Genomic DNA, 23,083 nt, shown 5'->3' with positions numbered 1-23,083 from the left:
CTTTACTTCTGAGGTGTTTTTGACTTGAAGGAATGTTTTAATGTTTGAAGTCAGAGAAAAACGGAAATAGGTGTTTTTGTGTTTTTCTAGGCGAGTCCCTGACACTTACCTGTCCCGGTCTTGAGCTCTCACAGACAATAACTTCCTCATCTGTTGCTATTTCTGGTGGATTGTCATTCACATCGAGGACCTGAACAGTTACAGGAATGTGACTGAGAAGGCTGGGATTGTCTGAAGCAGAGAAAGAAAAGAAAAAGAGACAAAAAAGATAAAAGCCAAGCGTGAACCTTAATAGCAAAGTGAAACATTCAACATTTCAAACTAGGGCATGGTGTGCTCTTCCTGTTAGATTGTTTATGGGTTTTGTCTGTCGGTTTGTCCTTATAAAAGCACTGAGGGGTGCAATGCTGCACAAATCAACTTTGTTTATTAAAATTGATATAATCATGGCATTTTTTTCAGTTGTAGTTCTTGGTTATAATACATAACCCATCTTACATGCAAAATATTCACTTTGAAAGATTAAAAAAAATATACTCAATGGTTAATTTTTAAAGTCAATTTAGTGAAACATTTTTTTACTACCTGTGTAATGTGAAGAACATTAGTATTTACAGGATGTTACAGGTCCAAGACTGCAACATTGTCTAAGAAAAAGGCTTTTATGACCTACGAAGACCACCTGAAACAGCATCAGTACTAAGCAAAAAAAAAAAAAAAAAAAAAAAAAACAGGGCTAAATGTACTGTTATAATGCAAGTGTCTGAAAATGGCAGATTGAGCTACTCTTATGACTGGGAGTATACAGGTCACATGTAATTTTTCTCTGGCCCCACAGCAAGGGCCCTTGAGCAATCTAGTTAACCTCAGCAGCCTGCAGCCCCTCTGTCACTGACAGAAGAGTTGTTTTGTAGCTTCCAGGTGCGAGTATGTTTTACATTATGAGTGTACCAGAACAGTGCTGAAAAATAGCATGCTTCCTCAGCAGAACCTTCAGTGAAAGAAAAAGATATATATATATATATATATATATATATATATATATATATATATACACACACACACAAAGTTAACGCAGGTGTTCATGTCTTTGATTTAAATGAATGCTCCTGCATCTTTACTTACTTTATCTTGTGCAGCATTTTTTTCACCACTAATTGAAGATTTGACTTTGCACCAATGGTATTCCAAGACAATATGTCCACCATAAACTACCAATTTAAACCCCCAAACACTAAAATGTTATTTTATCATACGTTCATCCTCTAATTCACTTTCTCAGTTTGGACAGTCCATCTATTCCCACCCCTTTTCAGGATAAAATCTCTACAGGATGGTTCGCAGTGAACTGTTTGGTGCTTTGTCTCGATGACACTGTCCTTGCTCATTCAAAGAGGTAAAAATTTATCATTCTGCCTTTTGACAGTGTCTTGGCATGTAACTGTATCCTTGAATACTAAAGAGAAGTTAAAAGAAACATTAGCATTCAGAATCCCACTCGCCTGGCAAGAGATTTGCCTAATTGTGATTACAAATTATCCAAGTTACCTGATAGCAATTGGAGTTAGAGGGGCATGTATTGATTTAATTAATTTTCACTGCAGGAAAGGACACTGAAACAATTGAGACTAATTTGATTTTTTTAGTTAATTATAAGAAAAAATTATACTGCACATTCTAATCAATATGCAAATATTATCCTTCACTGTTGTTTTCTCAAGTCTTCAGACTGTTAATTCCATTACTTACACTGGACTGTTTAAATCTGTTGATTATTTTTGTATTGCTGTTAATAATCCCATTTAGGCATCTTGGTGCACTGAGTTAAACGTGGATAAAATATAAACAGTCCACAGACTGCACACCTTTTTTGGTTAACTACAAAACTTTAATTACTTGACTTTAAGCAGTTTTCTTAATAATGATTAGAAAAATATTTTCCCTTTTTATTTACCATTCAAATTACATTAGATTTTTGCAGCATAGCTCAAATAACACACATTTATGGTCTGTATTTCAAAATAAGAGGAATATAAGATTTTATATATTTAGAAGTTGGTACACCTGTGAGCCATAATATGATTTTATTAACTAGTTTTCAATCGAAGACCTGGGTAGACCTGGGTAGAACAAGTATATTTGTTTGTATTCCAAACATTTAATATAGAAAATTAAATAACTGCTACAAATCTGCAGCAATGAAAGTGTCCATTAACATACACTGTACTGATGCACCTTCAAATATGATTATCTACATGCATTTTTTGCTCAGTAGATAAATGGAAACTGTTCAGTGCAGATTCATGTGCTCATTCCTTTTGGAACCTTTTATTTTGGTGATATTGATTTGGACTCCAATTTTACCCTCTGTCTGAGTATATGATCCCCGCAGGGTGTCTTGTTATCTGGTGGGAGAGCATTTAAGAAAAAAACAAACTCGGGGTAGAACTACAGCACACACCTATTTTGTAATTCTGCTTTTTGAATCATCTTGCTGTCATGACACAGAACTCAACCATAGTTTGAATGTGATTCTGATTTATAATGTCTCTTATTAGCTTGAGGCAAAACAAAACAAGAGTGGAAAGATTGATCAATCTCTTGAGTGCCTCTTTCAACCGAATGCATTACAGCATTTTCAAGTGTTTATGACTGTTCAGTTCATTATGTGCAGTGCATCTCCCAATTTGCTTATTTACATTTAACAAACAGTACATTTAATTTTTATGGATTTATAAAACAAAAAAAATCCACTTTGTTAAATACTATAACTGTAAAATTAAAGTTTAATTAACTACCTGAAATTGTAGGGCTACAAGAAAAGGCAAGTTGTTACTTCATATAAGCTTTGTTAAGATGAAGCACAGCTGGTATCACCACTACCCACTCATGAACATTCACATAAGAGTAAACAGATGTACCAGTGGCATTACATTTACTTACTCTTGTAAACATTTTGTATACGGAAAGCAACCTGGATACCTACCAACCTCCGAGGCCATAACAGTGATGTTGTGCCAAGGCATATCTTCCCTGTCCAGGGGCAGTGTTGTATATATAACTCCACTGTATTCGTCGACTCTGAAATAATTTATACCTTCCTCTTTTCTGTCCAAGAAGTATCTATTGAAAGAAAAACAAGATTGCATTTGATGTTATGTATACATTTGGAATGTGCAGTACAAACCCACAGCGAAACCCTCTGTTAGAGATGTCAGTGTTGTCAGGATAAGGATATCTACACACTGTTCTTTACATTGAGATGTCAGAAAGTTTTTGAAATGCTAATATCTTATTGTATTCTAGGAAATTCAAAATGCTAAACAGACTTGAGCATAAATGACAATCACTCTTCACATGGCCAAAAGTCTGAACGCACCCCTCACTTTTATTTTGCCAGTAAAAAGGTGAATAAGAACAGCAATTTATTTATTGTGCATTCATACATAGAAATACATTGAATAAGGCAAAACCCAGAGTTTGTCCAATTCTACAAGTCTCCCAGTTCTACCAAGCTTGAAGTAAATATTTGGTACGACCACCTTTATATTTCATGTTTGTTCGTTTTTTTCTATCCAGGTATGTTTGTTTAGAACCATTGTTGTGTTGAGAAATGACACCATTGCCAGTCAAATCTTCTGCATGGAAGATCAAAATCTGAAAGTATATGTTTTCATTGATTCCATCAATTCTGACAAGACCCCCAACATCACAGGCTGAAAGACAGGCCCAAACCATGACAGAACCTCTCCCGTGTAAAAGGAGGTCACCGTTGAGCCTCTGTCCTTACCTCAGTCTATTCTTCCTGTTTCCCTTGTCTCTTTGGAAAGCCTTTTCCTATTTCTTGAGCCTAGAGAACTATTGGTCAAGATCACTTTAAAAAATTATAAACATTACAAGAAAGTCTTGGAAACAAAGCATAAAGAAATAAACACTAATTTGTTAAACACTAATCTAACATTTCAGTATTTCATTAACACTACGCCACAGCAACGTGTTTATCAACAACCTAAAATCTCTAAAAGTGCCATTCTGTACTAATTTTGTTCTTCGTTTCCTATTTTGTGTGTAGAATACTTTTAATGTATAATAAAGAATTATAAAACTTTAAGTATTTACTTAACTTACCTAAATTGCATAAATTTAAATGGCTCGTAAGAAACATTAAAACAAAACAAAAATATATGAGGTCAAATCACAAAAATCAAAACTGCATCTGTTTTTAATAGGTAGTCTTGTTTTCCACCCCTTTACCATTCTCTGTGCTGCTGCTACTTTTAGATAATTCTTATTTAGTCCTGTCCTGACCACTTGCACATTTGAGAAGCTTGCTGGATCTCACCCAATGTGACAAGACAGCAATTCTTCAACTTTAATGCCACATTGAGGAAGAGGACAAACTTGCAGGGAGCCTAATCTGGCGAGTACAGCAGGTGGCATGGAAAGATTGTTTCGGCAAGGCCGAAAAGCTCTTGTATTTTCATTGCCTTCTGCTATGGTAAACAATGGCCCACACCGCATGTTGTGCTCTTCCCAGATGCCTTAGGACATTACAGCTGTACCCTGTTTTAACAATCTGACCTCAGGGGATGAATTCCCTGTGCACAACTCTGTATTTGGAAGAAATAATGATGCTCATGGTCAGTTCCTGACCTTGTGTGCCACCTTTAGGCTTAGCCTCCACATTCATTCATGGAAAACAAATAAAAAAGAAAAACAAGAAAAGAAACAAGTCTGGTGTCAGAGTCCTGGAGCTTTTATTACCAGTGATTATTCTAGAATCGTGACATTAAGGGGTTAGTCTCACACACTGTTTGCTCTAGATGTTCATTGAGGTGAAATTGCAAATGCACAAGGGTAAGTGGCTAGAAAAATCTAAAATCTGCAGGAACATGTGAAGCGGTCCAGAGTTGCACAAGGAACAGACATTTCATAAAGAGGAGATCAGCAAAATTTTAATTAATTGATACCAAACCTGATGGAATTCCTCCGGTCATACAAAAAATAACTAAAATAAGACGACATAAATAAACTCTTTTAAAGTTGGTTCCTCAAGTTTGCATCATTTTTCCAACACAATCTTGATAATGTGATTAGGAGATTAAAAAAACAAAACAAAACTCTTGGAAGCTCCTTTAGACCCACAGATGACAATACACAACCACCATCACTGAGCGATACTGGTCAAGCGTACACCAATCCATCCATCTATTTTCTGGTTATCCAATTCAAAATCACCAGGGCGTGGAGTCTATCCCTGCTGCATCTTTGTATGTAATTCTTTTAGTATCCTTTTCAGTACCAAGTTATAGAAGCCTCAGGATATTATGCAAGGGCATTGTGTTTTGACCCTGGCTTACCAAGTTTACCAAGCCAGAGTCAAAACACTATGCAATAAATATCTATTTGTTTTTGTTTATGTCCATTTTATGGACAAAAAAACCAAAAAAAAAAAAGAAGTAAAACAAAACCCCGAATTAATAAGATTTAGTAAAGCACAACAAGAACAAACTGACACACTGACGTGACTGAAGTGGAGAGGCAGCGTGAGCCAAAGGAGACATATTTATGCTCCTGTGATTTTCAAAGCCTGGTACCTCCACTAAAGCACATGAATAGAATAATCCCTACAGCTTTTAAATGGACTTTAGGTCTTGACAGAATGTTCTGAAAATACACATTTCTAAGTCAAGAGCAATTATCTTCAATATTTAATAATAACAAAAGGCAGTGTTCTCCTGGCAATGTTTACACTCTTGTAATGGCTTTCTAGCGACAGTGTTATCAAACTGAATGCAAAGGAGTCTGTGGAATACAAAGCAGAAATGAGCTCCAGTGCTTCTCAAGAGTTCAAGCACAAAGTGAGCATTGACTACGTATTCCCTAATTTATCTCTTAATGACCTATTTATACCTTTAATCCAGCATTCATTCTCCTGTGCAATATACCCTTAAGTCGACAATTTTCAATCGACATGAGAGGTAGAAATGCAGTGGGTTTACTGATGCCAGGATTGCATTTATTGAATATTTGAGCTCAGATTGCCAGTGTTCCTGGAACCTGCATGTTGTCATGATTTATTTAATATTTTCAGGCTCATAAGAGCATGACATCCTTTCAGCTGTAAAAGTAAAGGTCTTCAGAAGAAAAACCTATAGTTTGATGGCATGTCAGATAACCACAGTGAAACGTACACAATGCACAACACTAAAAATATGTTTTGTTCTACTTTTTTTTATTATAAACTGCCAATTGTTTAACTAAGCATTTAACCTAAGATTTTAATTTATACACAGTGTTTAAAATGGTAAAACACTATAATAATTATAATGGTAGACTTTAGTGGTATTTCACTGTTTCCCGTCTTACTTTAATGAGTCTGTTTGATACTACAATTGATGCAGTCAGTTAATACTGGCTGAAGATGGGAGTCTGTGCTGTGAGTAATGGTAACTAGGCCAAAAAACTTTTCAAAACTATTCCTAATAAATATGATAATGTATAAGAGCAATCAGAGGTAAAGACCTCTGGAAAACTCATTTGATTATTCAGATGTCAATTTCAAACCATTTCCCAACATTTCAAATGTCACTTCAATCACATATTTATTTCATTGCATGCATGGGCAGACTTCTGATGATCAAAGAGAGGCAAACACTGCTGAATTTTACATTCTGATGCAGACACAAGAAGCAGAGGCACACTTGTTTAGCTTTCAGTGTTCAAGTGGATGTTATCAAAATACTTCCTGCTGCCTTCTTCTTTACGTGATGAACAGCGCAAGTAATGTACTGCGGGAATGGACCAGGTATTCCTCTAGGAACGCAAGGAAAAGTCTTTCATATGTAGATTACCTTTTTGTTTACTACACATCTTTCACAGCTTGTCAAGATTAATACATGAATCAGAAAAACAAATCTTCACCCTATGTTTTCCAGACATTTCAAACTGTACAACATTCATCAAGGACGACGAAGCTCACCTCATGCAAAACAGACTTAATTAGAGATGCTGTGATAGGGGGTTTTATGGCTGATTACCGTAATTGTCGGGCTATAAGCCGCTACTTTTTGCACAAGCTTTGAACCCTGCGGCTTTTAGTCAGGTGCGGCTTTTCTATGGATTGTCCATGATTTTTGTGATATCGTAAGACGATTTGTTTTGTTTGTTCCGCTGTTGTACGGCACTACGTTGCCTGGCGGAAGGATCGGGGTTCAAGAGTGGTATGTTAGTCACATGTCCGTCCGCCAGGCAACGTAGTGCCGTACGAAGTAGCGCGAAAAACAAACTTCAAAGTAGCGCTACGCATTCAGCAGGAGGCGTGGATGACGAGCGGCGATAAACTTGCGAAAAGCAAGTTATGCCCAACTCCACCGGTGGATTCTGACAGCGTGGAAAAGTGTGAAAACATCCACGATCACCAACAGATTTTGAAGGGCTGGACTGCTGCATGATGGAGAGGAGGACACCGCCACGGCCCTTCTGAGGGTGTTCGACTCTGACACTGACAACGAGGATTTCTTTGGTTTTGAAAGTGACAACGAAGGAGAGAAGCGGAGAGTGGATGACGAAGCCATCCTGAGCCTGTTCGTTTCCGACATTGGAGAAGAGGACTTTGGTGGTTTTAGAGCGCAGGAAGAAGAGAAAGATGGTGAATGACTGACTTTTCTTCTTGTTAAAGCCGTGTCGCTGCACCTGAGCCTAAAAGGTAGTCTGAATCTATTTTTCTGGTGTGCTGTAGGTTACTGTTATGTACTACATTTGTTACTCATTTATGAAGCACAGCACATGTGCAAATATGTACCCATAACTTGTTTTTCAAAATATTAATAAAAGTGATGTCTCCAAACAGCCATCTCTTTCCTGACAATTCCCTTTGTGCATATTCTCTTACATATGATAAGTCAACATTGAAACACCTGCGGCTTTTAGTCAGGTGCGGCTAATGTATGTACAAAACAGGATTTCCCCCTGATTTTAGCTTGTGCGGCTAATATTCAGGTGCGCTTTGTAGTCCGGGAAATACGGTAAGTTAACGGGTGTCATATCTGTGTGGTGCGACTGACACCAATACAGCAAGTCATAATATTATCCAAAAGAAACGTTGAAAAATGAATAGAATAATGGACAGAAAGAAATCTTTTTTTTTACCACTCCAATGTGAAAAGGAATTTAGTATCCCAATTAAAACCATAATGCTGTTTGAAACCAACTCCAAAATGTAAGTTTAAAAAACAATATATAGTTTCTTTTCTACAATAGACCAGCTTCACAGCTTTGAAAATACTCTTCAAACCTGGACTTGATTATTTTTGGTATTTTTAAGACCCTCTTGATCATATAACCATCATTTATATGTAGAGTTGTGAAATCTGAACTAACAAGGAGAAAAGTAAAGACTAATGATTGCATACTTTTAAATTCGTGAAACCTTTACTTTGTCTGTGACAACAAAAATGCCAAACAGTTGATTAATTAGTCTTGGTTTGATTAATCTTGACCTGTGTGCTTTGGTCTAGATGTGAAAAATAAGGCAGAATAATGATTAATGAGCTGAATCATATAATATATTTCATATATTATGTTGAGCTCCGGATACAATGCCAGGTACCTCAAACAAACCTCTGCATACAGTTGGTTTTGATATTATTCCAAAAAAAAAACTTCTGACTGGTTATTCATCTTTGCTGGAAAAGAAGCAGAAAAATCCCAACATAGACTTAATAAAATGGAAAGAAATCCAAACTGTTTCTAAATTAAATATCCTTTCTGGCATTAAAATTCTGAGTGAAGTTTCAAAGGTATGAAGAACACAGCCTGCCTAAATAGACAGTGTAGCTTGAGCAGCACATTAGCAGGGCAGCAGCTGTCATGTACCTTGCACTCACAATTATAGCAACATCTCTGGTGCTCCATCTAAGTCAACACAGGAAGCATTCAGGCAGAGTATGAAAGGAAAAATCCTGTATTTTTAAACCTCCACCCTCCATTTCTTAACTTTTGGCTTCTGCATTATTAAAAGCGACAAAAATATTTAGAATTTTTTCAGTATTGGCAACTACAAAACAGTCGTGATACAATGCCATGGGCCAACTGTCCACTTAGTAAAAATGGTTATAGCTGCCAACAATAGGTTTTGATTGTAATATAACAAAAGTCTCACTAAGAGAGACATGCCAACCTAAAACTAAGGTGAGTGCGAGTTAGAGAGAGCAGACAATGTGGCGTAACAATACTGTACATAGTAAATATATGCTTTCTATATATAAATATAGAAAGGTTAGATTAAAACAATAATAATAATAATGGCTTGAGGTTTGGGCAGCAGAGTGATCTAGTGGTTTGGATTTATGTCTCAAAGCAAGAAGGGACATTTGCACATCCTCCCAGTGTCTGGGTGGATTCTCTCCAGGTACTCCAGCTTTCTCCCACAGACATGACTGTTAGGTTAAATGATTATTCTAAACTGGCCATAGTTGTGAATGTGAGAGTGATTGGTGACCAGTCCAGGGTGTATCCAGTGCCATGCCCTACAGCAGCTTCAGCCCAACCATGACCCTGAACTGGATAAGTGGATGAAGACTGATGGGCTTGGGGTTTAAGCATTTCCACATTGTAAGTGCCTTTTAGGGAGCAGTAACTTATTGAATTTACGTGTATGTAAATGCTCTGGTATGTGCACATTTCATTGCAGTTAATTAGAAGGAATAAATAAAAATGCATGAAAATGTCAGAAGTAAACCTGTTGTGATTTTAGTGTTTTCTTTCATATTCGTATTTCTGTCATGTTATTGATGTGATTAGAGTCAGTGCACGTAATTTCTTGCTTCTGACAGTTTTTTCTACTCTTGGGTGTATGATGTCAGTGTGTATTTATATCTAATATTGTCACAACTTGGCCACCTGCTTTTCAAGCCTTTCATTTGCTAGGACCAGCCAGTGAGAAGGTTTTTAAAGGGCCACTGTCCTTATTGGAATAACAGCTTGCTTTAGATAGTGTATAAACATCATAAATTCCTTTTCAAATTACCATCCAAGCAAGTGAGTAGTAAAGATAAGGAGATGGACAAACAATTCGTGGCTTTCTTTGCTCAGTAGTGGACTCATTCCAAGCATTTTTGCCCCTTTGATTAATTTTAGACGGAAAAATAGATCCCAGGATGTATGTAGATATAAATAAGCCTCAAGCATAATGTGGCTCCTGTGAGGTAATAAAAATACATAATAAAGTCTTTGGCTCATGTTTACAGTTGTTATAGCATGAGTAAAAGTTTTCATTAGCTTTGTCCTTGAAGTTGATGCGTTGAGCATCATTTGAAGCCGGCCACAATGGATATGGAAATGGAAAGTACACTTGCTATTGGTCACTGTCCTGCAGAAAAAAAGGTGTGTAATAAATTCTGTGGCCTTCACCACCTCCACCCATTTCCATGGGACACCTTATAGACATCAACTACATACCTGCAGCTGTACATTTACTGAAATTCTCCTGCTGGTTATTTGCTAGACTGCTCCTTCAGTAGCTGTTGGAGTGTGACACCCTGACCAATGTGCAAATAAGACTCTTCTTGTGCCCAAGTTTCCACTCATCTATTAGTCAAACTTTAAAATCCACACACCCTAAAAACCTTGCTATGTTAAATGAAAACAAATAAATAAATAAAGCTCTCCATGGTTAAAGGACCTTAATATTAAACAGAGATGTTTGCTGCTGTGAGATTCAGAAAGCATCATACACCAACTGGGCCTAAAATGCCTGCAAAAAGGAACATGTATTTTAATTTGTTGAAGTGAAAGGTCAAATCGATGTTGACTGATAAAATTTGCTTCTGCTTCGGGGAAAGCTGTGACATACTTCAACATTTGAGGTCACCACTTTCGTTTGCTTAAGCTGTGTAGGAGGTGACTAGCAGAGAGATGATTTCAACCAGTGGCTTACTGTAACTGTTTGCTGCTGCAACAGTACAGTATCAAGAACCCAAACAATCTTGTGCTTATGACATGCGCCACTGCAGCTCCCATCAGGCTCCAGCATTAATGGAAGAGTCTTTAGGCACTGCATGATGCCCTGGATAAACAAATTACTGGGAGAGATTACAATTCAGAGTTCTGGGTATATATATTCCCCCCCATGTAACCCCTTTATATTACCTTAGGGTATGTACTAATGAAAATAAACCTTCAGTGCCAGTCCACATTTTTTTTTCTTTTGCACTTCATGAGCCAATATGTTCCAGTTTGAGTCCAGCTGATGCTGATAATGGCTGACACAGCTTTTCCCATACATCCTTAACTGCAACTCTCTTACAAACCTCTGGAGCATGCCTTGTCATGTACCAGTCTCAGATCTTTAGTTTGTTAAAATGTGTGTCCTACACTCTCTCTAGACTTTTCTACAGTCAATTTCTGTGGTTTTTAGAGTATTTTAGTGTTAATAACTAAATAAAATTGTCATTAAGAACTGGGATTTGCGTATCGTACCTTGCCTGCATCCATGCCCCCATTTTAACTCATAATCTTTGAATAATAATGTAATTTTCTTGCTCACCTACTATTCCCACTACGTGTAGTATCAACCAAAACTGTAAAGTGCCATGCTGCTGTTTAAAAAAACCCATTGCTCTGTGGTCCACGGCATAAGAGGTTAACAGCAATATAGGATTGCTTCTTATTGATATAACAGCAATACTTCATCTCAAGAGGAGTATCATGTTTACAGCTGGTCCGCCATTTACATCAAGGCTATAAAGAGAATTCAAATGATTACAAGCAGGACAGTTGCTTGAGTGTAATGTCATGAAATGAGATACCTGTTCAGAGAGACAACCTAGGATTAGTCCACAGCCTAAGGCTAATACCAATCTTCTTTCAACAGTGCAAAACCATGTGTTTATAGTGCATACAAATGTGCTAAGCAGTTGCATTGCCTCAGGTTACTTCATAAGCGTAGAGACAAAATAACCAGCCGTCTGATGCCAAAAAATTCAGATTCACTAGGCTCACAATCTACACTGCAGTTGTTTTTTTGTGTTTGTGTTTATCTACAATTCTAGTATCAGGATAAGACAAGAGTCTATTTAAAATGTTGCAGGGTATCTATAAAACATGATGTTGTACAGCACCATGGAAAAACCCTTTAGACACTGAGAATATAAAGAACATAGAGGAATGATAATTTTCTTGGAAAGAGACAGACATTCTTGCATTTTTAAAGTGGCATTGAGTGATAGTTCTCCAGGCTTTCTAAATGTCTTCCAAGGCCTTTTTTGGACACTGGTAGCTTTTTCACTCTTTGCTTATTTTCTTTTATTTGTTTATTTTTACACAGGACCTGAGAAACGCATCTGCCCCTGAAGATGATCCACGTACTGTTTACTGAAACCTCATCATATGACTCAGTATCACAGCAAAATGTGTAATAAACAAGCTGGTCCACTGTGTCCATTTGACGCTTTGCCTCTCCAAACCGTCAAATGGACACACGTGCTGAAATTACAAGCACGGGGAGATGATATATTCAAAGCCAGGAAGTCAGCAGTGAGCAAAAAAAAATATTAAATGCACACCAGGGTCTAACATGTATGGACATGTAAATGTGTTAATAATTTCTGCTTAAATGTTTTCCCCATGATTATTTTCATGCTGGCTTGAAATAAAATATCCCCCTCAGCTGTTACTGCAACTTCTGCATGCGTGTACACTTCAAGTTTTGGAGAGCTAAAGCGTGAAATGGACACGGTGGACTGGCGTATCTATTACACGCTTTGTCATGATATCGGGTTAAATCAGATATGGTCTTGAGGTCTTGATTGTTACTAAAGGGAAACAGGGAGAAAAGGCTGGGGTGTGCCAGATTACACTAAACTACACCAGAAATCCCACCAACGGGTCTTATGGGGTGATGAATGCAAATTTGAAAATTTTGGTTCAAACTATTATTATATACAGAGGGAGTCAGGAGACTATAATAGTGAGTGTCCGAGGCCATGTGTAAAACATAGTGGAGGATCTGTCATGATTTTGGGGTGCATTTCAACCAGTGGTGAATTGATGGAATTTTGACACAGAGAAGTATCATCAGATTTGGATCCACCATGGAATACCATCTGCAGAGCATCTGACAATGGTAATAGTTTCATTTTTTAGCATGACAATGATCCCAAACACAATACTAGTAAAAGCATATCTGGATGTAAAAACACACAATAGAACACAGAGTCTCCCCAGAGCCCAAATCTTAACATAAAATGGAACAAAAGGCAACCAAATTCCAGGGAAAAGCTTTGAAATGTCCTTTAACCCTTTAAGACCTACCATAGAACCAAGTCCGCCAGAGCTTATATTATATTTTTACATGCTGTGGAGCCATTTTTGGGAGCATTTCAAGTTGCTATACATCAATACAACCATTATAGCCCAGATTTTAATAATATGTATTCATTAAGTGCATAGTAATTACATAAATTGCAAAAAAGTGCAATAAACTACAAAAAAATTGAAAATCGTTTTTGATTTTTTTAACATATATTTGTAGTTAGAGAAATTTAAGAGGCTTATCCCTCAAAACTGTAAATACAAAAAAGTTGCACAAAATAGTTTCCCACCACAGGAAATTTATTTTGAGTGTCTTCATAGTTTTATTTTTGAAATACACCAATTTTTATACACTGCAGGAAAAACGAAAATAAATATTATAGTGCAAATTTGCAAAAAAGCAGCATGTGCATCAAAATAAACTATTTCCAGCAGTGCAATATGAGTCCTAAGCATCCCAGAAACGACACAGAAAGTCATAAAGTCAAAGATAACTTTTAAAAAGCCCAGTATAGGCCCTGAGGCCCTGATCGCAAAAAAGACTACATTTCCGCGAAAATGACGTCACTTCCGGTTTCGGGCAGGTAATGGCGGAAATGCAAAAGTTCGCGCTGACGTCTATTCCAACGTAGGAAGTGTTATGGACAGCTGATCGGATCGGTAAAGCGTGTTTCTGGAATATTATGTTTTTGTTCCTGCAAGTGCTTTTTATGCAGTTTTTGCAAAGCTTTATGTGGAAGGAAACCGTGACCTAGGACAAGCTGATGGCATAAGATGTAAGTACAACTCCTCCGGTTTCATATGCAAAAAAAATTTTTGCGCTAGCTTACGTGGTTGCAGTGCTACTGGGATTTAAAAATAGTTATGCATAACAGAGCGTTCCCGCTCCGATCGGCTCTAAAGGGTTAACAGTGTTAGATAACTATTCCTCAAGACTACTTAAATACAATAAAATCTGGCTAATAGTTCAGCAGACTCTATTGAAGAATAAGGGTAGTCATACCAAATATTGACTTTCAAGCTCAGAATTGTAAAAACTCTGCTTTTGCCTTATGTACTGTGTACCTTGGATGTTTACACTACATGTGTTATGATACATAACTCCACTTATTTCCAATTTTCCCAAAAGATATGATTAAATGAGGGGTTGCTCGAGACTTACGGACTGTAAGTCTTCTAAATAATGCACAGTTTTTAACATTTCACACGTGTTGCTTAAAGATACTATCCATGGGCTACATCACTTGTTATGCTTTATTCCCAGCTGATTTTGCTTGGCAAACTTATGTTTTATCAACTGAAAAAAGTCTAACTAAAGTCTAAAAGTGTTTAAGTGTCCAGTGTTTAAGGACTGCCCTTCTTCTGAAATGTCTATAATTCTTACAGCAGATTGTATATGTTGGTAAATGTAATAAGAGTATCTCACCTGACATGACTGTTCCTGCTGTCAGGATCTCGAGCTGTTACAGCCCCCACCTCCGTGCCACTTGGTGAGTTTTCATAAACATCCATGATATAATAATCCATAGAAAACACAGGGGCTTCGTCCACATCCCCAACTGTAATTTTAAGGGTGGCAGTGTCTTTGAAAGAGCCAAGATAGGAAAAACGAGGATCCACATGTGTATTCACCCCCTCGATGTTGAGCGTGTAGGTCTTCTTCCTCTCGAAGTTCAGAGGCTGTTGGGGAAAAAGCCCCACAGGGGCCACATGATTAGCATGCTCATAGTACAACTAATTTAATCGCACCCACTATTTCTTTTCGTTTTTTAAAGCGGGGTAGTGAGGAACTTATACCTGTGGTCAGGGCCTAGTGTGTATGGGAGTAGGCGTGCCCCCAGTTTTTAGCAACATAAAAAGAGACTGTAAAGGATTATGGCTTTATCTTGCCATAATTTCTATCAAGAAAGTGAGACTGTTATAGCAGAAGGGATTATTTTACCTCACAGACCAAAGGAGTTTCTAGTTTATTGCTTCCTCAGTTGGTTGTTTTCTGCTGGGTAAAATAACCTTCTAGTGGTTTTGAAGAGATTCATATAACAACTTCATTTACCTGCTGGTAAATAGTACAAGCCCACTTTAAAAAATCCTAAAGCTGACCCATTAATTCCAAACAACAACACACTTTCTGGACCAACTCCACAAACACAACTGTGTGTACTTTGTGGTGAAATTAGTGCATAAATCAGTTGCTCCTATATGCTATTACAACACTGCATGTGATAGATCTGTGATATGAGGATTTTATCCTAATGGTCTATGTTCCAACGACATTTTAAGCAAATGTTCCAAGCACTAAAGTGAGAATGCACTTACCTTTTTTAGGCTGATGATTCCTTCCCTCGTGTCTCTGTCTGCAGAAATTGAGAACATGTTGGCCCCCTCTGAATTGATGATGCTGTACCGAATGTCCGCATTGACGCCAAGGTCCTCATCATTGGCTTTGATCTTTCCTACAGGTTTCCCTACTTGAGCTGATTCAGGAACGTAGAGCTGGTAGTTTTCTGTGGATGAACATTGATGTTAGAGACAGCAGAACAATTTTAAACACATAATCTGCCTCCTCTGCCTCATACACTTGTCTGAGTATTCTCCTAAAAAGCCTTAGCTAAGCAATTCTAATGTGTAACCACTTGTTCCTCGGGGAATGTAATTAAAAATATTTTGCTGTGTTTCAATTGTCATTAAATGAGAAACTTAGGTTGATAGCGCTGCAGTGGAGCACATCAAACTCAGAGGCAGATGATTATTCAGAAAATGTTGATGGTCTTGAAATAGTTTTTTTTTTTTCATTGCAGCACAAATGGAAAAAACTCAGAGCCGAGGGGGATTATACTTGATGAGGCGCTTCCAAAGACAAAGAATCACAACTTTGTCATTACTTAAATTTATCATTATAATTGAGAAAATTCAGACTGCAAAACACAGGGTTTTGATGAAATGCTCATTTAATTTAAACAGCTAATTATGGAAAATTTGACTCCAATGTGAGGATACACAGTTACAAAACAAGTATCATTCATCACAGTGACGACTGCTGAGTTGGTGAAATTTATAGTATGAAATGACAATATATGCTGCAGAAAAACAGCCCCATGTTTCCTGTGCAAACGCATTAGGACTTTTAGAAACGCCTTCCCTTTAACGTAACACACTTAAAATACAGTAGAAACTTCCTCTTATAAATGCATCTTTAATGTAACTGCCTCAGGCAGGTGTGTTGTAAGTCTTCTGCCCAAGGCCAAGCCTGCATGGTCATGCAATGCAGCAGAAGCTAATGTATTCAGATAAGCAAACTAAGATGTCAACATTGGCACTGGTTATTTAACTACTGTACATTCACCTTGTGGCTAGTTTGCCAGTTTAAAATGCGCTGCCATACAATCTCCCAAATGGAATTGCACGATATTCCAGCACAAATGCAATTGGAGGAGGTCAGTTCTGCAGCATAATAATTTACTATAATGCCCCTTAAAATAGCACTAAACTTTGTTAGGTCAAACATCGTCTTCAGGTGCATTGTACATACTCTGGGGAAACTTGGGCGGGTTGTCATTGACATCTGTCAGTGTGATGTTGATGGTGGTGGAACCAGAAAGGCCTCCAACTTGACCTGCCATGTCTTTGGCTTGGATGACAACAGTGTAATGTTCCCTGGCTTCTCGATCCATGTTAGCTAAGGCAGTCCTGATGATTCCTGTGCGACATTTGAGAGGGAAAAAATAAACACAAAACATAAACTAGGTTAATAACTTTGCAGTTAACACGTTTTTTATTTATTAGTTTTTATCTAGAGGACAGATAGAATATACTTTTTTCACTGTTACATTGCTATATTTTTTTTCTTACCAACACCTCTTGTACCACTGACACAGCACTGTGTCACTCTTCTTCTTAAAGGCTAACACTATAATACCGTGCCTCTTTATCTTTGATTTTCCTCATCTCTCACTGTCAAGGTTAGCTTTTCCTTAATATTCATTATGTTATAAGAAATGACTATGCAACCTTGGATTAAGGCAGAATGCAACTTTCTGGGGGACCCAATTTGTCACATTTATTACTACAATAACACAGCAAACACTGCCATGAACTTTCACAATACTAACTCGGTGATATATGACCGGAACTCTTCCCACTATTAGAAACTGTACACAGGTGAATCACAGCACAATAACAAGCTAAAAAGATGGAAGCAGTATTAGCTTCCTGTGTTGCCATTAGTAGGTGATTTATTGAATGTAATAGGTTCATGGGAATGTGTTTGTGCGTGCGAGTGTGTGTTTGACTGCAACTGTATCTTATTTGTTAGCCTATATAGCTTTGTGTGCGTGTATGTCTATATCTGTGCTCGGGGCTTAATTCGCCATCTTTGGTCCTGAAACCACAGCAGCACATGGAGCCTGATCTAATATGTTCTGTTACATGAGCGTTGATTGTAAATTGTGCTTTTCCCCACAGCAGAGACCCTCTGGCAACCACTGAACTCGTGTTCTTTTGAACTTCTGAACCCTGCCATAATTCACAGGGGTTGTCCCGGTGCAGTGCAGTGACACCTGCGGGTTGGTGTTGATCACAGGGTGAAATCCACATTGCTGCTGTCGATTCCTGTTGTGATTCAACAATCAACATGAGAGAATTAATCGAGGCATTTCTAAGGTCTCGGAAAAACCTAACCTGGCTTTTTACAGGTTTCCCATCAACTGTGTTGCATGATAAAACCACGTTTTTCCTCATTGTTTGGCTATTTTATTCATTTCTATATGAAGTTGCCCTGACATAAAGGGGGTTGTGTGTCCCTCACCTGCTGCTTACATTCTACAAAAAAATCAAATCACCTTCATGAGCCTATTTAAAAAAACATCCCTTTTGTATCTTAATTTTGCTCTATTATAAGGTCACCTTCCTTACAGTTATCTTCAAACTTTAACTCACAAAAAAGAATTACAGTATTGTATTTCTATCATAGGAAGACTACGTTTAGATATTATTATATTTGATGTAAAACACTTGCATTTGGAAAATTTAACAGGGGTTAAACTGTGATATGTGAGCAGTGGGATGGAGGCTGTGTCACAGTATAGTGAATTGTTTTCATTACTGGGTCAACTGTCTGTCTGTTGCCCCCCCCCCCCTTTTTTTTTTTAATTCACAGAGTGGTTAGATCAATTTCATGCATCCAGCCGTGCCACTACTGCAAGCAAGCTGCTTTTAAGCAGCAAAACTAAACTATCTGCAATAATCCACTTGATATGGTAGAGGAAAAAATGTGAGGATTCTCCAGGGGAAACAATATTTGGATTTAGCTGAAATTAAAAATGTAACTCTAGTGCCATTGGATTCATCCTGAGTGGGAGTTTTGTTCAGAATGATTTCACTGCAGAAACTGTGAGTCTGAAGCAGTGAAGCAATTTGCTATAGAGAGAGAGGGATGTAATAAGGCTACATAAGATCACAATGGAAAGTCAGAATATTAAAATAATAAATGAAATTACTACTCCTGTGTTATGTTCATAAAATGCTCACAGCACCTATTGCAATATGGGGACAGTATAGATGCTGTTGCTGCAGGTGTGTGATGCTATAGCTCTTTAATGAAGTGGAGGAAAATACAGCATTTTACATTTGATTGTTCGCTGCTACGCAATGTCTGAAAGTTGAGGGGCCAAGTAAGTTATCAACATCTGATTTGTGTTCTAAACTCAGCATTTAAAAAAAAATTGAGTTAAGTGAATTAAGGCAGGGCTATGATTTCCAAAATTCCCCAAAAGAGGCAGCTATATACCTGAGTTATACGATGGGCCATTTTCCTCTTTCTTTTCTCCTGGACTATAGACAGAAACTAATCCACTTGCCTCAGGCTGAATAATCATTAAAAGTGGGTCAAGGAGTAAGGCAGCCAATAGTATTAAGATCCAGGGGATCTTAGGTTAAACATCACCTGTCACACAGAGCAGTGGCTGAAGTCCCACGGAGTGCTAGTAAATTGGGATTCATTAGTAGTGAATCAACAAAAGCCTTGCCACACTTTAAATATCAAGACCAGAGTGGACAAGTACTATCTAAATATATAGGCAGGCTTTATGAGGAAAAGGAATTTACTAAAAAAGGCATCCAGGATTTCCCCCAATGTGACTGTGTAATCTTAATGCAAGCTTTAACTTCCTAGGCCCTGGCGTCCACATATGTGGACATCACATTTTGGGATGTCTAGACCAAAATAATACATTTTGCTCCACAAGGGCCTGATATCCATTAACAAGGACATTATACTTTACTTTTTTTTACTAAACTTTTAAGCAGTTTTTTGGTGACATGCTTTCAAGCATAATAATAATAACAATGGATTGCAGCATAAATTGACACTCATTAGACCAGGCAACATTTTTCCAAACTTCTATTGTCCAACTTTGGCGAGCCAATGAGAATTCCCTGTGCTAAGCTAACAGGTTTGGACATATTTAGCATTCAGAAATGCTCTTCTGCATACCTTGGTTGTAATAAGTTGTTATTTGATTTACTCTTGACTTCCTATATGCCTGAAGCCAATCTCCTCTGACCTCAGGCATCAACAAGGCATTTTGCCCAGCAAACTGCCACTAACTGGATGTTTTGTCTTTTTTGTCTTGCAGGTAAGTCCCAGTAGAACAGCAGTTTCTGTCTGTCTGGCACCAACAACTATGTAACACTCAAAGTCACTTAAATCACCTACCTTCCCCATTCTGATGCTGGGTCATCTGGACCATAGCTGCATGCATCAGTGCATTGAGTTGTTACCATGTTACCAAGTGATTAGATATTTGAGTCAACAAGCAGTCATTGTACATAATTAATAACCATTCTATGGAATGTTTAAATTGGGCATATGTTTTACATTATTATTATTATAAAATAATAAAAAAGACATTAAATAATTAAATATAATGACTAACATATTTCACATATAAAATATATTATCAGAGAGGGTAGAAACACAATGTTTGTCTTTTAAGCCTCTCCAGGAGATGAAAATACTCCAGATTTTTATTGAAAAGCTTTCATTAGAGCACAAGCATTTTATTCTTGTCACAGTGTTCTTTTCAAATGCCAGATCTCAGCATGGCTCTGCTGCTTTTCTTAGTTTTAAAACTAATCAAAGCGCTTGCAGCCATTTTCATGTAATGATGCGAGCTTTGCAAACTCTATTGGAAGGCCTTTGTTATTAACTGCAGTCTTGGCATTACTTAACCTGGGGTCCTTGAGACACACAGACCTTGGCAAGTGGCCATGCTTTCCATTAAAACCACACCAAGACAGACGATCTGACCTTTCAAGTCTCTTATTACCCCTTTACTCATGAGGGTGCATCGCTCCTCAGCAATATTTCACGGCAGTGGTTTTAAGAACAATGAGCAAACACGAAAGTATGAGGTTTTCTTCTTTTACTATGGGAATTCCACTGGTATTCACAATAATGAGGATGGACAACTATCAGACATTTAAAATCAAACAAGCAAATGACATAACACCTTCTGCAACGTGTGACCATTCTTTCACAGCTGTTGCAATGCATTTATTGTAGTAATGTACAATCAGCGAACTGCATTCAGTATTAAATAAAAGTCCCATAACAATACAGAAAAGGCGATGAGGGTATTCTTCAGAAAGTGCAAGTACCTGAAAGGTATGTCAGTACTTTGACACAAAGATCGCACCCCTGAACTCCCTATCCTGACCATTTCTGAGCTGTAATACCTCAGAAAGTCTCTGCTAAATCTCAGTGGAGCTCGTCAGTTAATTTAGAAAATAATTGAGAAAGAGCTGACTTCCTTCAACCTAGGCCCATTTGACACAGTGAGGTGGTTAGCCTTTTCCTCAACCTCCCCAGTCTATTAGAGTTGATACCATCATACTATCCACCTCTTTGTCTGGCTGGAAACTTCTAAAGGAGGACAATCTCCTGGGTGAACAAAAAGGATTATAGGAGATTACTAAAGCGCTCTTCAATCTCCAGCTTCAGGAATCTTGGTTTTTTGCCCTTCGATGTTATCCCTGTGTGTCTGAACTCGAAGAGCATTTCCCGGAAAAAAAAAGGTAGATAACTTCAGCAAAAGCCACTTGAATAATCAAAGATATCGCACAAAAACACGGCTTCTTGTTACTTTACAAACTTTTCTCTCTGTTTATATATCAGTCCATCTATCTAACTGTGAAAAACTGATTGGGCTGCTCAAGCCTACATCACAAATGACTTTCCCTGATTCAAGAGGTAAGACTTAATCCGTTAACGGTGAAAATGTCTTGATCTGTGTCAGCTCCATCAGTAAACTCGAACAGTCACAAATCCCAGATCAGCAGAGAAATTAGCCTATTTAAGATGCAAAGGGGACTTAGTGGGCCTGTACTGTGGTTTGTCTTTCTGTGTGTGTGTGTGTGTGTGTGTGTGTGTGTGTGTGTGTGTGTGTGTGTGTGTGTGTGTGTGTGTGTGTGTATAAAAGTGAAGAAGGGTTAAGGGGCAAGACTCAAAAGGAACCACTTTGATGCCTCTGTGACAGATGCACTGTAGTAAAAACAGGAGTTACAACCCAACCACAGCATTAAAAGGATAAATGCTGTCACCATCTTTTGCTGACTTTTTGCTTACTAAATTTGCTGGCTTGCAGTTTTGTGATTTCCAAACCATGCAATCAAGCAAATCCATTGCAGTGAATGTTCTTAACAGAGTTAGCAAGTCGCTAAGCTTCCAACATCAGACTATCAATATTTCTTAAAAAGTTCAACAGCACTCAGATAAAAAGGGACAGAGCCATCACAGAGAAATGTGTGTCAGATGCACACCCATGCAGCATTTTGGACTCTTTCTCTGCAGTGATTAACATTCACTCAGCAGAAAGCAGTTCAGTCTGTCTGTCTAATTCTCTGTTGTCCTTGTGCTTCATCTCTTCTGTTTGACCCAAATCCCCAGACAAGTCACAACAAACGCAGCAGGTAGGGGTTTCCAGGTCCTTCCTCAAAGGGCACCTTGACATGATTTGTGACTCGTATTGGAAACTTTTAACCGCCAAATGTTTTTAAAATGTTAGTTTTACAGATGTCCATATAATGCATCACTTCTGTAAATGTTATCTAACTCTATAGCCTTCAGTAGATAGTCCAGTGTCAAGGCTGGAATTAAGATAAAACATCTAGCCTGCCTTTGCTCAAGGGTAAAATCCACTTACCGGCAACTGTAAAGTTCAGTTAATAATATGGTACTCTCCAGAAAAAGTGTAGGCGACAAGCAGAGACAGCATGAAAGCTGCTGTAGTTTGAAGTGGAAAAGAGGAAAGAAGAAAATAATAAGAATAATCCAGTGAATTGGTGAGTTTAAAAGTGCCGGTAGACAATTTGCATGTTTTCCCCTGCAGAAGTTGTAGTCTTCTCATTTACCTCTTGGCAACAATTTAATATGTTTCGAAAAATGTCAAATATCAAAGCACTTCTTTTTTGTTAAATCCATTTCTAGGAAAATGCTATATATAATAATTCCATGCACACACACAAAAAAAATCGCATTGTTTTAAGAGTGTTGAAGTTAGCAACGCACGGGGTAATCACTGATAAGCTTGTGTACACTTCTAGAATATGTGATGCTGTTGTAGCGTGCTGCTGCAGAGTCTCCGTGCATCAATTTCTGACAAGTGAATAATATAACACACCTCTAAACTACATTTGCTTTGTATAATACCAGGGACACCGTGTACATTTGGCTCTGCATAAATACTATCTACATTATTCGCACATTTATTGG

General features: G+C 37.8%; 1 protein-coding gene and 1 long non-coding RNA gene across 2 annotated transcripts in view; both read right to left on the bottom strand.

Moving 5' to 3' along the window:
• The window catches only part of LOC146567098 (uncharacterized), a 274,156-nt gene that overhangs the window by 59,196 nt on the left and 191,877 nt on the right, over nucleotides 1–23,083 (bottom strand). The gene's annotated exons all lie outside the window — the stretch shown is intronic.
• LOC146567099 (cadherin-18) overlaps nucleotides 1–23,083 on the bottom strand; it is a 94,180-nt gene that overhangs the window by 23,046 nt on the left and 48,051 nt on the right. The window contains exons 5-9 of the mRNA XM_085286704.1: nucleotides 16,844–17,011; nucleotides 15,631–15,818; nucleotides 14,741–14,994; nucleotides 2,987–3,123; nucleotides 110–231 (exon numbers count right to left, since the gene is read on the bottom strand). Of these exons, the coding sequence (XP_085142830.1) occupies nucleotides 110–231; nucleotides 2,987–3,123; nucleotides 14,741–14,994; nucleotides 15,631–15,818; nucleotides 16,844–17,011 (869 nt within the window). The remainder of the gene's footprint in view (nucleotides 1–109; nucleotides 232–2,986; nucleotides 3,124–14,740; nucleotides 14,995–15,630; nucleotides 15,819–16,843; nucleotides 17,012–23,083) is intronic.

The sequence above is a fragment of the Mchenga conophoros genome, linkage group LG9 (assembly GCF_057382185.1).
Source record: "Mchenga conophoros isolate Kocher_MC1m ecotype Shallow Benthic linkage group LG9, M_conophoros_male_GT1.1, whole genome shotgun sequence".
NCBI classification, from domain to species: Eukaryota; Metazoa; Chordata; class Actinopteri; order Cichliformes; family Cichlidae; genus Mchenga; species Mchenga conophoros.
Note: the sequence above shows the minus strand (reverse complement) of the source record. Positions and strands in the feature narration are given on the sequence as shown.